The sequence below is a fragment of the Dendrobates tinctorius genome, unplaced genomic scaffold (assembly GCF_039654945.1).
Source record: "Dendrobates tinctorius isolate UK_male_01 unplaced genomic scaffold, ASM3965494v1 ptg000039l, whole genome shotgun sequence".
NCBI classification, from domain to species: domain Eukaryota; kingdom Metazoa; phylum Chordata; class Amphibia; order Anura; family Dendrobatidae; genus Dendrobates; species Dendrobates tinctorius.
Window position 1 is genome coordinate 26,804,231 of NW_027361707.1, and position 16,031 is coordinate 26,820,261.

The 16,031-nt window shown below is 42.1% G+C and overlaps 1 protein-coding gene across 2 annotated transcripts in view; it reads left to right on the forward strand.

Moving 5' to 3' along the window:
* The window catches only part of LRPAP1 (LDL receptor related protein associated protein 1), a 70,262-nt gene extending 57,435 nt beyond the window's left edge, over positions 1–12,827 (forward strand). For both annotated transcript variants that reach the window (XM_073574563.1, XM_073574562.1), the window contains exons 5-8: positions 5,409–5,564; positions 9,632–9,714; positions 9,793–9,969; positions 12,377–12,827. In XM_073574563.1, the coding sequence (XP_073430664.1) occupies positions 5,409–5,564; positions 9,632–9,714; positions 9,793–9,969; positions 12,377–12,445 (485 nt within the window). In that variant the 3' untranslated portion in view covers positions 12,446–12,827. The remainder of the gene's footprint in view (positions 1–5,408; positions 5,565–9,631; positions 9,715–9,792; positions 9,970–12,376) is intronic.
* The last annotated feature ends 3,204 nt before the right edge of the window (positions 12,828–16,031 follow it).

Consider the following 16,031-nt stretch of genomic DNA (forward strand, 5'->3'; position numbering starts at 1 on the left):
AAGACCAAAGAGCTGTCAAAGGACACCAGAAACAAAATTGTAGCCCTGCACCAGGCTGGGAAGACTGAATCTGCAATAGCCAACCAGCTTGGAGTGAAGAAATCAACTGTGGGAGCAATAATTAGAAAATGGAAGACATACAAGACCACTGATAATCTCCCTCGATCTGGTGCTCCACGCAAAATCCCACCCCGTGGGGTCAGAATGATCACAAGAACGGTGAACAAAAATCCCAGAACCACGCGGGGGGACCTAGTGAATGAACTGCAGAGAGCTGGGACCAATGTAACAAGGCCTACCATAAGTAACACACTACGCCACCATGGACTCAGATCCTGCAGTGCCAGACGTGTCCCAATGCTTAATTCTGTACATGTCCGGGCCCGTCTGAAGTTTGCTAGAGAGCATTTGGATGATCCAGAGGAGTTTTGGGAGAATGTCCTATGGTCTGATGAAACCAAACTGGAACTGTTTGGTAGAAACACAACTTGTCGTGTTTGGAGGAAAAAGAATACTGAGTTGCATCCATCAAACACCATACCTACTGTAAAGCATTGTGGTGGAAACATCATGCTTTGGGGCTGTTTCACTGCAAAGGGGCCAGGACGACTGATCCGGGTACATGAAAGAATGAATGGGGCCATGTATCGTGAGATTTTGAGTGCAAACCTCCTTCCATCAGCAAGGGCATTGAAGATGAAACGTGGCTGGGTCTTTCAACATGACAATGATCCAAAGCACACCGCCAGGGCAACGAAGGAGTGGCTTCGTAAGAAGCATTTCAAGGTCCTGGAGTGGCCTAGCCATTCTCCAGATCTCAACCCTATTGAAAACCTTTGGAGGGAGTTGAAAGTCCGTGTTGCCAAGCGAAAAGCCAAAAACATCACTGCTCTAGAGGAGATCTGCATGGAGGAATGGGCCAACATACCAACAACAGTGTGTGGCAACCTTTGACCTCTGTCATTGCCAACAAAGGATATATCACAAAGTATTGAGATGAAATTTTGTTTCTGACCATATACTTATTTTCCACCATAATATGCAAATAAAATGAAAAAAAAACAGACAATGTGATTTTCTGGATTTTTTTTCTCAGTTTGTCTCCCATAGTTGAGGTCTACCTATGATGTAAATTACAGACGCCTCTCATCTTTTTAAGTGGTGGAACTTGCACTATTGCTGACTGACTAAATACTTTTTTTCCCCACTGTATTTCTCTATTTTAAGGGCATAAAAATTAAAAGTTTGAAAATTGCAATATTTTCAATATTTTTTTCCATATTTCCGTTTTTTTCACAATTAAACGCAAGTTATATGAATTATATTTTACCACTAACACGAAGTACAATATGTCACGAGAAACAATGCCAGAATCACCGGGATCCGTTGAAGCGTACCAGAGTTATGACCTCATAAAGGGACAGTGGTCAGAATTGTAAAAATTGGCCTGGTCATTAACGTGCAAACCACCCTTGGGGCTTAAGGGGTTAATAAATAAAATCCTGTCTCTAGATCTCTCCTGGGAGTGCCAACTCCTCCTCCATGCATTTCTATACTGCAGGCCAGCAGTATTGTGGCTCCCACGTAATACATGAGTGGAGAACACGTTGAACACATGCAGCAAGTCCAGTAAACCTTCTTTATTGGATATAGTTAAAGGAGTTAATAAAGTGGAGTTTTACTACATTTCCTATTCCATTTTTGGTTTATAGCTATAAATGGTGCAGATGTAACAGTTGTGCCCGCATCCTCCACCAAATGTGAAGCTACTGAATTCCTTCTTTGCATTTCTATTCAGTCCCAGAATCTTCCAAGTTGCAACACTTGTTCTTTATAATTTATACATTGTAATAGACTGGGTTAACCCTTCAAAATGTCATGGTTGGTTTGCTGCAGTGTTTCAGAAAAACCTGCATTGTCAACTCTTTACAGAAAAACCTGCAGCTCTCTCACATTTCTAAAATGATGATTTTGTTAATCGTGCGGTCCAAAGACTAAAAGCTTGTGAGCAGCAAACGCCGAAGCCCCTTGAGCACGCTTTAATCTATTTGCAGTTTCATCCATAGCCTCTATTGATGCAGACAATCTCTGTGATTCTTGCAGAATATACCATTTAATTAATCTTCTTGCTCGGTCCATGTTCTCAGATTGTAATTGTATTTTTATGCAATCTTTCAATCGGGTTGAGCGTGTACGTGTCAGAGGCTTTTGTTTGTATAGATAAAGCATTGGACAGAATGGGAGATTTGTCAGCACAGAGACCATTAAAGGCCGGATATAGAGCTTTCACGGAAAGATCAGAAATATTGTGCCAGAGGCGGAGGGTGAAGACTAAGAATAAGTGTAGTGTTTTCCTTGATCTTTGCGGGAGGATTCCGGTAAATAATACTTGCCCTTTTCGGGGTGAGGTACAGGTGGCGATGACTAAGTAAAGGGTTTTGTCTAAGCCGCTGGCAAATGACTCTCATAAATCTAATCCACAACCTTAACTGACATTTGTTTTGTAGTCAAACGGACATTTAGTAACAACATGAGACGTCAAGACCATTTCCATGGTCCCGATCTTTTATTTGTGATATATTTTTGTACTTCTTTTTGTTTTTTTCTTTTATTACTTGTATGTGATACTAGTTTTCGGACTTCATGGCATCTTTTGCTTATGGTGTAGTAAAAAAAAAAAAAGTGAGATCCTATAAAATCTTATTGTGACCAAAGGTCCTCCTTGTGACCCCAAAGATGTAGGGTAAGACCTTAAAAACTTTCTAGTGCCATTTACTCTTTTTGGAAGGTAGTCTAACTTTTTTTTTTTTTTTTTGTGCCCTGGTGTCTCTCATCTACCATCCACAAGCAAGGATGGACCCTTTTAAGTACACATAAGGGTGCCCGCTAATAAGGCCTGTTTCACACTTCAGTTTTTCCTGTCAGTCCGAATCCGCCAAAATAGCGGAAAACGGGTGGCATCGGATCGGCGGATGTACGGATCCGCCGAAGTTGAAAAATTAAAGGAACCGCGCCTGTGAAAAAAAAATAGTAAAATTACCGGCGATGTAGCGTTGTCCGTGAGCGGGCATGGTGACGCGGGAGCTGTGGGCACGGCGGGATCAGCAGCGGTGAAGTAGCGGGAGCAGCAGCGGTGGTCGCGGCATCAGTAGGTGCGCTGTCGTGGAGAAGTTGCCGTAAAGGAGTGGCGATGTGGAGGAGTATGTCGTGGAGGAGCGAGAGAGATCTCGCGGGACAGCAGCGGCGATGTGGATGAGTATGTCGTGGAAGAGAGAAATCGGCAGCGGCGATGTGGAGGGGTATGGAGAGAGAGAGAGAGAGAGAATTTTATCCAGCAGCCAGACAGAAATGCAGGTTAATTTAGTAAATAGCGGATCCGGAGAACAAAATAACGTTACATGGTCCGTCCGGGCCGCTGAGCGGACGCCAAAATCTTGGCGGATCCGTACAAAAGCGGATCGAACGGACGACCATCCGTCAAGATCCGCCGATAATGCAAGTCTATGAGGAAAAAAACGGATCCGCCAAGAAAAATGGCGGATCCGGTTTTTTTTTCAAATCGGCGGATCTTGACTGATGGTCACAAACGGAAGTGTGAAACAGGCCTAAGGCCTCATTCAGACTTACATTTTTTATTTACTTGTTCTATCCACATAACCATTATAGTTTGTAGCGGTTCATACGTCTGTGGAGTTTGGTGGAACGAGTGTTTGTAAAAGAAACTAAAGAGGAAAAAATGGAGACCTGCAGCACGCAGATGCCATCCAATTGCTGTCCTATTCTGTTTAAAAGAAAAGCTTGGAATTGTATGAACTTTTACCCTTGAAAGGGTGTAGATCCTGTGGTTTTTCTGAATTACGGTATTTTGTTTTTTTCTGATCTATTTAAAAAAAATAAATATTGTTGGAGTATACAACAGCTGCAAAGAAGTAAAACATCCAACTACAACGATGCAAAAAGTGACGCTTTTTCATTTATATTCCTTTTACATAGATACATGTGACTCACTTTTTTGTACTTTATGTCTGTTCTATTTTATGTGGTTTCTTCAATAAAGTGAAATAGGATTTTACTCCATCTTTTGGAGCCAGATATTTGTACTTCTCGTCATTACTCCATATAGACCGTGTGATCCACACAGTTGGTGGGGAGTTAGTTGGACTTTCTGCTCCTTTTTTTTTTTTTTTTTTTTTTTTTTAAATCTAAACAGCTTCAGGCTTATGCTTTGCAGGGACTATGGCAGAAGGCATTGTTTTTCATTTAATACTGTATTGTATGACCCCCGTTGGTTTCTTTTTCTCCTATGATCCTCAGTGTTATGATAGTACAGATAATGGTTACTGTATGTCCCAAGGTAATATTTTTATTGTCCCATAATATCTAAGTGCTGATGACTTTTTTGAAAGCTGAAATCTGCAACACGTTTCCCACTTGTGCACGGTGTCTGGTACTCGTCCATATTTACCATCACCGTGGCATCTGTTTTTCAAAGGCCCAGAATCCGATCTAGACCAGCCTGGAGTGAAACGCTCCTGATTTTATTCAGATTCGAGCGCCTCACCACAGATCATGCTCCATCCGGGAACTGGAGTAACATTTTTGGCTAAGAAATGCTAAGACCTGAATTTATGCTAATTGGGGAATGTCATGCCCCTTTCCCGCCAAGATTCTGCCCAGTTTGTCTGAACTGGGCAAAAAAACTGAGACCATCTAAAGTTGCAAAACGCAGGCCTGTGTTACACCAACATTTGCGGCTTTGCAAAGCTTTTTACGCAGGATTCTGGCGTAAAAGCTTTGAATTGGGGCCAAAGACTGGAAATTTGCTTTTTACACTTTTTTTTTTTTTTTTTTTTTTTTTTAACATTTATGGGCGAGGTCTGTGTTTGTGTGTGTGTTGTTGTTGTTGTTGTTGTTGTGTTTTTTTGTTTTTTTTTCAGGCAGCTAACACTTGAAAAAGACGCTACAGAATACGAAAAGATCATGGAACATAAAGACTGCAATGTCATAAAAACTTGCTGTATATGATTTTTTTTTTTTTTTGGACTTTTATCCTCTTCGGGCTTTCAAAGCCTGAGGTCCGTTCTTCTTAGGTTCCGTTTTTTTCGTGGCATCAGCCGCTATGTTATATTAGGAATTTTAAAAAAAATTGCTGCCCGTAAAAGACATTAGAATAGAAGCTTCAGAGCAAACGCCACCGGTATTTCCCAAAAGCATCTTCTGCTTCAAAAACAAAGCTGGTACACCGGCATTCTAAAAAACATAATGTGTACATATCCTTAAATTATTCTGGTCCATAGTGAGTTTCTTCCTAAAATGGCTGAGCAAATAATAAAGTATTTTCTAAGACACTGACACAGCGGAGTGGACACAAGACACACATTTCTTTCTATTTCTCTTTTTGGTAACAGAAATCCACAAAAATATTATCAGCCCCGATGAAAATGAGATTAAGGTAGAAGATCTGCACAGCAGACACACAGATTTAAAGGAGAAACTCCGGAGCATAAACCAAGGATTTGACCGTCTTCGGAAAATAAGTCATGAAGGTTTCAACGGCGAAAGAGGTGAGTGTCCGACACGTAATGCACATAATGAAATCCCATTTTACAGCTTAATTTTTTGCAACGAAGGCGGTAAAGTGACCATTTTTCAGCGCGCTTTCTACTCAAATTATACTTTTTAAAAGTTGAGTCTCTTTGTAAATCCATCACTTATTTATCTATTTAACTTCTGTTGAACCCCAAGTTAAATCTTGTGTAATACTTAATTTGCCAAGTTGGAGCAACCCCTTTATCACCTATCCTGACTTGCCGATTGCTGGGATCTCGCAATTTGAACACCAAAGTCTGGGAACGTGACGAGTGCTTGGCTATCTCTGGCCTTCGTGCATTCTCAAACACTGCTTCGTTATCTGGCTTTTAAGAGCGGCATTCATAATCCTGCTGAAATTTTGTCAAAATACACTTTTCTAACCACTTAGTTTTTAAAGTCCAAGCCACTGATTTATTATATTATATTCTTTTTTTTTTTTTTTTTTTTTTTTTTTTAAACGTGAAGTACAGGAACATGATGTATCCAAACTACACTTCCCAAGGTGTAGGCTCCAAGAGAACCTGAGCTAGAAGGGGTTGCTAGTCTAGTTGAGTGTAGAATTTTGCTAAGATAAAAGTGCGGTAATGCAAAATAGAATCCCTACAAGATAAGTAATAACACCGGTTTGGAAAGGGATCTTCTGCATGTTGGTGTCGTTAGCGACATCTGCCAGGCGTGCGTGGCGCATGAAGTGAGTGAGCTCAGGAGTCAAGTTGGCTCCATACATTCCGGCTATCGACTGCATTATACTGCAGTTACCCGAGAGTAACTCATGGGATCTGCGCCAGTTGGAATCCTTAGATGACAATCATGTCCGGCATCCATTCTGTCGTTCTCCTGGAGTGTTGATGGCATTGACGTGGCAGCCGGTGGCCTACTGAAAGCCCCTGCCATGTTAGTATACCTATGAAAACTCATCTGTGTCTGTGCCTCTTAGGGGATCGTCAATTATACATTCAGACTGCTTTACTAATGTATTTCAGAATAAAATCAAGCAATCGCAAAACTAATTAAACATGTAAAAAAAAAAATTATATATATATATACACACTGTGTGTGTGTGTGTGTGTGTGTGTGTGTATATATATATAATCCCAGCAAAGAGCAAACAGATGGACGGCATACTAGGGCACACAAATCACCACATTACCAGACTGAGCTCTTTATCTGAAGTATTGCGGCATATGATTCAGTCAAAAAATGGAGGTGCTTGCATGAAAAAACATGAATATTTCAATGTGAAGCAAAAAAAAGAAGAAATATGCAGCACTCGCCAATGTAGCTGAAAAACTGTGAGTCTTTATTTCACATAATTTCCATCAAATGTGTGGACATGCAGGACGTGGAGGAATGCTAGGGGAGGGAGGTGCCAGACAACGGCCGTTTCGCGATTACTCGCTTCTACAGGTCCAGGTGAGGGGATTAGTTAAAGGTCATTCCCTTTATAGGATCACAGATCTTACTAATTAACATACATAACAAGTTGTGAAACAAACACTTACAAAAAATATATAGTTATACAATATACAGAGTGCAAGATACTAGTAAAGAATAAATCTTTCCATATCGATTTACAAGATAATCTATATTTTTACAATATCATAAGAAGATTATAATCTAAATAACTTTACATACAATTTTTTTATATAACATTTTTTTATAAAAATACTGATAGATCGATCCGGTCATTTAGTCCCAAAGGACCTTGTGCGTTCGCTTTCAGGATCCATTTTGCTTCTTGTTGCAATAATGCTTGTAAAAATATAGATTATCTTGTAAATCGATATGGAAAGATTTATTCTTTACTAGTATCTTGCACTCTGTATATTGTATAACTATATATTTTTTGTAAATGTTTGTTTCACAATTTGTTATGTATGTTAATTAGTAAGGTCTGTGATCCTATATAGGGAATGACCTTTAGCTAATATATATAGTGCCTACAAGTAGTATTCAACCCCCTGCAGATTTAGCAGGTTTACACATTCGGAATTAACTTGGCATTGTGACATTTGGACTGTAGATCAGCCTGGAAGTGTGAAATGCACTGCAGCAAAAAAGAATGTTATTTCTTTGTTTAATTTTTTTTTAAATTGTGAAAAGTTTATTCAGAGGGTCATTTATTATTCAACCCCTCAAACCACCAAAATTCTGTTTGGTTCCCCTAAAGTATTAAGAAGTATTTCAGGCACAAAGAACAATGAGCTTCACATGTTTGGATTAATTATCTCTTTTTCCAGCCTTTTCTGACTATTTAAGACCCTCCCCAAACTTGTGAACAGCACTCATACATGGTCAACATGGGAAAGACAAAGGAGCATTCCAAGGCCATCAGAGACAAGATCGTGGAGGGTCACAAGGCTGGCAAGGGGTACAAAACCCTTTCCAAGGAGTTGGGCCTACCTGTCTCCACTGTTGGGAGCATCATCCGGAAGTGGAAGGCTTATGGAACTACTGTTAGCCTTCCACGGCCTGGACAGCCTTTGAAAGTTTCCTCCCGTGCCGAGGCCAGGCTTGTCCGAAGAGTCAAGGCTAACCCAAGGACAACAAGGAAGGAGCTCCGGGAAGATCTCATGGCAGTGGGGACATTGGTTTCAGTCAATACCATAAGTAACGTACTCCACCGCAATGGTCTCCGTTCCAGACGAGCCCGTAAGGTACCTTTACTTTCAAAGCGTCATGTCAAGGCTCGTCTACAGTTTGCTCATGATCACTTGGAGGACTCTGAGACAGACTGGTTCAAGGTTCTCTGGTCTGATGAGACCAAGATCGAGATCTTTGGTGCCAACCACACACGTGACGTTTGGAGACTGGATGGCACTGCATATGACCCCAAGAATACCATCCCTACAGTCAAGCATGGTGGTGGCAGCATCATGCTGTGGGGCTGTTTCTCAGCCAAGGGGCCTGGCCATCTGGTCCGCATCCATGGGAAGATGGATAGCACGGCCTACCTGGAGATTTTGGCCAAGAACCTCCGCTCCTCCATCAAGGATCTTAAGATGGGTCGTCATTTCATCTTCCAACAAGACAACGACCCAAAGCACACAGCCAAGAAAACCAAGGCCTGGTTCAAGAGGCAAAAAATCAAGGTGTTGGAGTGGCCTAGTCAGTCTCCTGACCTTAACCCAATTGAAAACTTGTGGAAGGAGCTCAAGATTAAAGTCCACATGAGACACCCAAAGAACCTAGATAACTTGGAGAAGATCTGCATGGAGGAGTGGGCCAAGATAACTCCAGAGACCTGTGCCGGCCTGATCAGGTCTTATAAAAGACGATTATTAGCTGTAATTGCAAACAAGGGTTATTCCACAAAATATTAAACCTAGGGGTTGAATAATAATTGACCCACACTTGTATGTTTAAAATTTATTAAAATTTAACTGAGCAACATAACTTTTTGGTTTGTAAGATTTATGCATCTGTTAATAAATCCTGCTCTTGTGTGAAGTTTGAAGGCTCTAACTTATTTGCATCTTATCAAACCTGCTAAATCTGCAGGGGGTTGAATACTACTTGTAGGCACTGTGTGTGTGTGTGTGTGTGTGTGTGTGTGTGTGTGTGTGTATATATATATAATATAATATAATATAATTTTTTTTAATAAATTCAAAAAAATTTGGTATCACTGTATAATTGCCCAAAATAATGGAATATTGGAATGCATCCCATACAGTAAATGGAAAGGCAGAATTGAATTGCTAGGATCGCCCCTTCCTTTATTTAAAAAAAAAAAAAATTCTGTCCCCCTCCCTTAACCCCAACCGCCCCCGAAAAAAAGTATCATAAATTATTGTGGACACTAAAAAAGTACCAATAAAAACTACAGCTCATCCCGCAAAGAAACGCTATCCACTGAAAAATCGAATGGTTCTGGCGCTCAGAATGATAACTGAAGCTAAACATTTATTTGTAATGGTGTCATTCAAAACTACAACTTGTCAAAAAAAAGAAAAGCAGTCATATGACAAATGTCGCCAGAAGAAAAAGGCAAAAGTAAATATTTTATGAAAATTGTCAATTGTTTTTCTTATTTCAGATTTTAACGAGCCAAGGGTTAATGACTTGTGGGACATGGCAAGGAGTGCAAACTTCTCTCCCAGTGAATTGGAATCATTCAAGGTAAAGGAATATAACAAAAATCACTTCTATAAAAAATTTAAATTTTTCATCTAAATTTTTTTATTTTTTTTTTTAAAGGAGGAACTGAAACACTTTGAAACAAAAATCGAGAAACACCAACATTATCAGAAGCAGCTTGAAATCTCACAGGAGAAACTAAAGCACATTGCAGGCTCTGGGGACAAAGAGCATATCAAGAAGAGTAAAGAGAAATATAATGCCCTCACGGACAAGATCAAGGAGCTGGGGTATAAGGTCTGTATCCACAAGTTTGGGTGTTTTGTTTGTTTTTCTTTATATTATGAGCTACTTACATTTTGGCATATTGATAGGGCAGATCATAAATGTGTGATTTGCTGGGTTTGGTTGTTTGTTTTTCTTTGACCCCTAGTGGGCGTTTTTCTTTTTGTCCTCTGACATTGACCAATCAAAATACTGCCACGCCCACAGAAGTTCTGTGGTACACGCCCAGTAGGTTGAAAGGAAAATGTGCATCTTTATCACTCAGAGCATAACTTTAGAACGGAGTGGCACAGAAGAAAAAGAAAAACTGTTCCAGAATTTGTGGAGCAGCCCCAATTGGGAAAGGAACTCCCCTTAAATTTAATCCAGTTAAAGGTTGTCTTTAAGTGAATAGAGGCGACTGCAGATCTCTGCACAACCAAGAGGGAAAAATTAGGAGAAGCAGAGCTACACTATTCACTTAATTTCTAGGATCAGTGAGGGTCCCAGTGATTGGACCCCCAAAGTGATGTTATATGTTAGTGTCATTACATTTTGATGTGAAAAAATCCTTACGCTTTTTTTTCATAAATTGGTGCTTTTCAGTACATAATGTTTGTAATGTAGCTTTTTTGAATAAAGTATTACTTTCCCCATCATCTACTGTTTTGTACCTGTTGCCCCCTCTGTAAATGTACAGAAACCCTCTCAATAACCGAGGAGACAAAGAAAGCGGGAAGGTGAAGGGTAATAAAGCTGCAGCTGGAAAATTGTCGCTGTGTTTAGGAGACTGGGAATATCCAGTAGTCAGTTTCTTCACGCATTTCCAAGGGGAATAACAGCGACACAGTGTAGATTTTTAAGAAAAGATGAGACGGGTTGTTTCATGGAGACTGCAAGAGTTAACGAAAGGACATGTTAGGAGGACGCCAGCTCGGATTCCATACTATAGAAAGTTCTGTATTTTGATCAAATTGTTTGATTTTTTTTTTTTTTTTTTTTTTTTCCATAAGAAAATGTGTTTGCTTACAAGGATTTTATGCAGCAGTCGACTTGAACACAAAATTCTCGGTGATTCCTTGGTCTGTCATGTTTGTACATAACCCAGCGCATCCTTGTCTTTTGTATAATCTCCAGAACAAGGTTTATTGCAGTGAATGTCCGACAGAAAACACCATCTGTATTCACCACCAGTGAGGTTCTTCAGCTCCTGACATTTGCCTGATAGGGCTGATGTACTTGGCCCACATTGTTAATATGCTGTATTTACCTGCCCCTGTATATACCAGCATGATGGTATAAAGGGCAGCTGCCATTGAGATGTTTTCTGTCCTAGTGCTTACACAGAAAGAAACGTACTATGTTGAGGTCTTTTTAATCGCTCTTTATAATTTCATTGCTAGTTATGTAACATAACATTGTATTCCTAATAATATCTGAACCATTCCATAGATATTTTAATCTGGATGTGTATTCTGGAGCCCCCCTATAAGAGCAGTCTGAGTAATCTGAAGCCCCCCCACTATAACAGCAGTCTAAGTAATCTGGAGCCCCCTATAATGGCAGTGTGGATGTGTATTGTGGAGCCCCCCTATAATGGCAGTGTGGCTGTGTAGTCTGAAGCCCCCCTAAAATGGAAGTCTGGATGTAAACAGGCAGGGAAGATGGGAACGATGTCCTTATTGTCGGTGCCTCGTGTAGGTGGGGCATATATCTACAGTCCGCTAGATTGATTTCACTCCGCTATTAGAGTTTGGCTGAAGCCATGTTTAGAGTTGTCCACCTTTTTGAGGACTTTTTTTCCAATTATTTACCATAAATGTAATTGGGGGCTAATAAAGGCACATCTTTGCAGGTGGGTTTCATTAATCACTTTGTGCCGTTTGCCTCCGTTAGCCGCTGTGTTGGTGTCTTTTGCTAATTGCAGAATCCGTTAACTGAGAGATCTATGTTTTCGTGATCTATATATAAAGAACATTAGGAAGAAGCAGGTATTACCATTCCAGCTTTTTCTCCTGCCCCAGAGCAATAAATGAATACATTTTGTAAAAAAATAAATTAAATTAAAATGTAAGAAAAAACTCAAAAATAGAGACCGTTTTATCCTTTTTAAGCTATGGTTTGGAATGGGTTAAGCCGATCGTCATGAGATGAAAGAGGGGAGTCGTTTTTACAAAAAAACTCCATGGAAATTCTGCAGAAATTGCTTCCTGGTGCTACAGAAATTGCTTCCTGGTGCTACTGAAATAACAAGATCCGACAATCGTCACTTATCATCGCCGTTCCTCCGCTTTATGCTTGTGTTTTTTGGTTTTTTTTTTTCCTCCACTTTTCACATTATTTTCCAGCTTAACTTATCCTCCCTGCATAGCGGTCAGACAGAGCCAGACAATTAAGGATAGTAACACTTTGGATATTTCTATGTTCTCATCTCGCGTAGGTAAAGAAGCATCTGCAGGATTTAACAAGCCGCGTGTCTAAGGATGGCCTCCCCCACAACGAGCTGTGATCGGCAACGGAGGTGAAAACAGAGACATTTCATATAAAAGGCCAAATCAAGTGTTCCCCACCATTGTGCGGAGTGAGTCCCGCTTCTGTCGGGAATGCTGGAATCTCTCCATGACAGATGTGATCCCCGTCCCCGGACAGCCCGCGTCTGCTTTTCAGGGGAATCGTCCAGTCTGTCCAAACACATTTCTCTAGAAAATCCGAATCATTTATTCCAAATCTTCTAACATTCGTAGAGTTGCCAAAAATTCTCCTTAGTAGCCACATTGTAGAAATTTGGATCGTGTATATATTCTTCATATTTTATGGCGCCGAATGAGTTCATGTTGCCTTTTAGAGATCAGATGATTGTGATAGTAATTAAACCTTTTCTATGAAACCTTTGCCGTGTCTGTATGAAATGATTGAAACCTCAATGTTCTTTGCGTTGCTTCCCATCAAACCTTTCTAGTGGTGACTGCTAGTGCATTATCGTGAACTTATTATTTCAGGAATTCTGTGAGCCTACCATTTCCAGGCATATATCGGACCACCTTATGGCGCAGGGTTTTGAAGGTCAGTGTTTAAGATCACGTGCTAACAGTGTCTTTAGAGTGCTCAAAATATGTTTTGAGTCCCCGCACCAGCTGTATTGTTAGGCAATCCCTACATGTGTTGCGACTGTTGAACCGCGGTGAGATATGCAGCCGCGGGTACGCACACACATTATTCGAGCACGCCGAAGACGCTTGGTTAGTACCTGGGCATGTTCAGATAACACCTTATCTGAGCGCGTTCCCTCATCACTAGTGTTCTCTACAAGTAGATGCACAGTTTTTGGCCCTTAAAAAAAAAACGCATGAATCATTCCAGAACTTTTTTTCACCTTAATGTCACTCATAATCTGTACAAATCCATTGAGAAACAAACCAAAATCATTTTGAGAGGGCAAAAATAACACAACCGAAATGTAAAAGTAAAGGAGCATAGGTACATCCAAATACAATACAGTACAATCTTTAAACTTTATTAATGTCCATCAGGTTAAAAGGTTCCACATGGTGATGGTAAGTCACACCCTGACATCTACTGTGCCTTTAGCAATCATACTCGTGGACTAAGGGCAGTTTCACACGTCAGTGTCTCCGGTACGTGTAGTGACAGTTTTTTCACGTACCGGAGACACGGACACACGTAGACACATTTGAATGAATGTGTCTATGCAGATGTCGGCGTGTTTTCACGGACCGTGTGTCCGTGTGCAAAACCCGCTGACATGTCCGTTTTGTGCAACAGCACGGATCACACGGACCCATACAAGTCAATGGGTCCGTGTAAACACGTACTGCACACGGATGCTGTCCGTGTGCGATCCGTGTGCGTTTTTAAGAATCAAAGGGTTAACATTGAAAATAATTTTTCAAAAACACGCACACGGATGGTACACACGGACATACGGATAGCACATGGATGACATACATATGGACACGGATAGCTCCGGTACCGGAATTATCTGGACTTGTGAAACCGCCCTAATGGATAGAACGCAAAAGACACCATATGTGTGTGTGATATATATAATTTAATATTATTCCACAACAAAAAACAAAAAAAAATTACAAACTTGCCAAAAAAATCTATTATAAAAACGAGTAGTATATACTGAAAGAATCATTAATCTGGACTTTCAGAAATCTTTGGATATAGAGAGAGGAGAGATGTTGTCAGGAAAATCAAAGATAAAAATGACAGACTACAGTGGCATGTAAAGTTTGGGCACCCCTGGTCAAAATTACTGTTATTGTGAAGAGTTAAGGTATAGATGCAATTATATCCTAGAGGCCTAAGTTAAAGATAACATATTTTCCCTTCACCCATGACAGCACCACCTGAGAGAGTGATCCGCCCCGCCAGGACAGGAACCTACTGAGACATAAGGGGCGGCACCTCTCTCCCCGCTTCAGTTGGGTTCCTGTCCTGGAAGGAACCCCACTGTCGGCGGTACCTGTCATGGGTGAAGAAAAGAAGATGGACCCAGCCCCGTCCCGGCGCAGGAAGAACAGGTGTCTTACCTGCAGCGCCGGCCATCGGGTGCTGGATGCACAGTCCCCGGGCCCTCCGGGGTTCCGGGTTCGTGCGGGCGTCGGTGAGATCCCCGGGGCTGTGGGAAGCCCCCACCGCGCCGCCCTCCCCCCGCGCACGCCTCATCTCGATCCCCATAGCAGGGGAGAGACGCTGGCTTCCGGCCGCTGACGTCAGCGGCGCGTTGCATGCTGGGTGAGCCGGCTGACGTCAGAGAAGGGCGACGGTTTAATGGCGCCGGGTGCGACGCCGGCCGGTTTTTCTGAAGCGGTCTGCTGGCGGTCGCAGGGGGGAGGGGAGAGACGCTCACCTGAGCGGAGGCGCGGTATTGAAAAAGAGAAGGCGGCAGCAGACGGCGGTGCAACATGGAGTCAGAGCAGGAACGTTCAGCGTCCCTGCCTCCCTCTCAGCTCTCTGGCAGAAAGCACGGAAGCCATTCCACAAGCAGTCGCCCCAGCCGCAGATCGGGGGACTCCTCAAGATCCAAAGAGCGCAGGTCACGTGCCCCGACGCAGCCTCCGAGTCCGGTACCCTTGATTTCGGGTGGTGAGTGATCTTCGTGAATGTTAGCATTATGTTAATAGGGCTTCTGTTGTATGCTTCACCCTGTAGGAAAGACCTAGAAAAGCGGGAAGCAAGAAGAACAATAGGGATTGAGCTATATGTAAATCTCCCCTAGCAAGAGATTGGCAAAAAGATCTCTGTGCTGCGTGCATTCAGCGGACTATGGCGGAGGAAGCGCCTAGTTTCGCAGCCAACCTGATATCTGCCCTAAGGTCAGAAATGGAAGGCTCAATTAAGTCCCTATTGAAAAAAGGGAAAAAAACCAGGAAGGATCCCCCTAGTTCCCCCTCGGATTCCGCGTCAATATCATCTCAGGCGGAAAAATCATCCTCCTCAGACTGCGACATGGGGGGTAAACCATGTTTCCCTGTGGAAGACACAGACGCCCTCCTAAAGGCCATTAGAGCTACAATGGGCCTACAGGAAGAAAAGGCGGCTAAAACCCTAGAGGATGTTATGTTTGGGGGGCTTTAGGAGACGAAAAAACAAACCTTTCCAGTAAATGAGAAGATCCAGGCACTTATTGAGAAAGAGTGGAAAAAGCCCGAAAAATCGGGGGCCCTTCGATCCACTTCTAAGAGACGATATCCCTTCGAGCATAAGGATGCAGAGATATGGGACAAAATCCCCAAAATAGATGCAGCAGTGTCCAGGTCCTCCAAAAGGTCGGCCCTGCCCCTGGAAGACGCAGGGGTTCTTAGAGACCCGCTAGACAAGAAGGCGGACTCATATTTGAGGCACGCGTGGGAGGCGACAGCAGGAGGACTAAAACCGGCGATAGCGGGCACTTGCACGGCACGCTCCCTCATGATCTGGCTGCAGCAGTTAGAAGAAAAGCTGGCTTCAAGGGTCCCAAAAGAGAAAATCTTATCGGAGATGTATCTCTTGCACGGGGCAGCAGCTTTTTTGGCCGATACCTCGGCGGACTCTATGCGGATGACAGCCAGGGCAGCGTCACTATC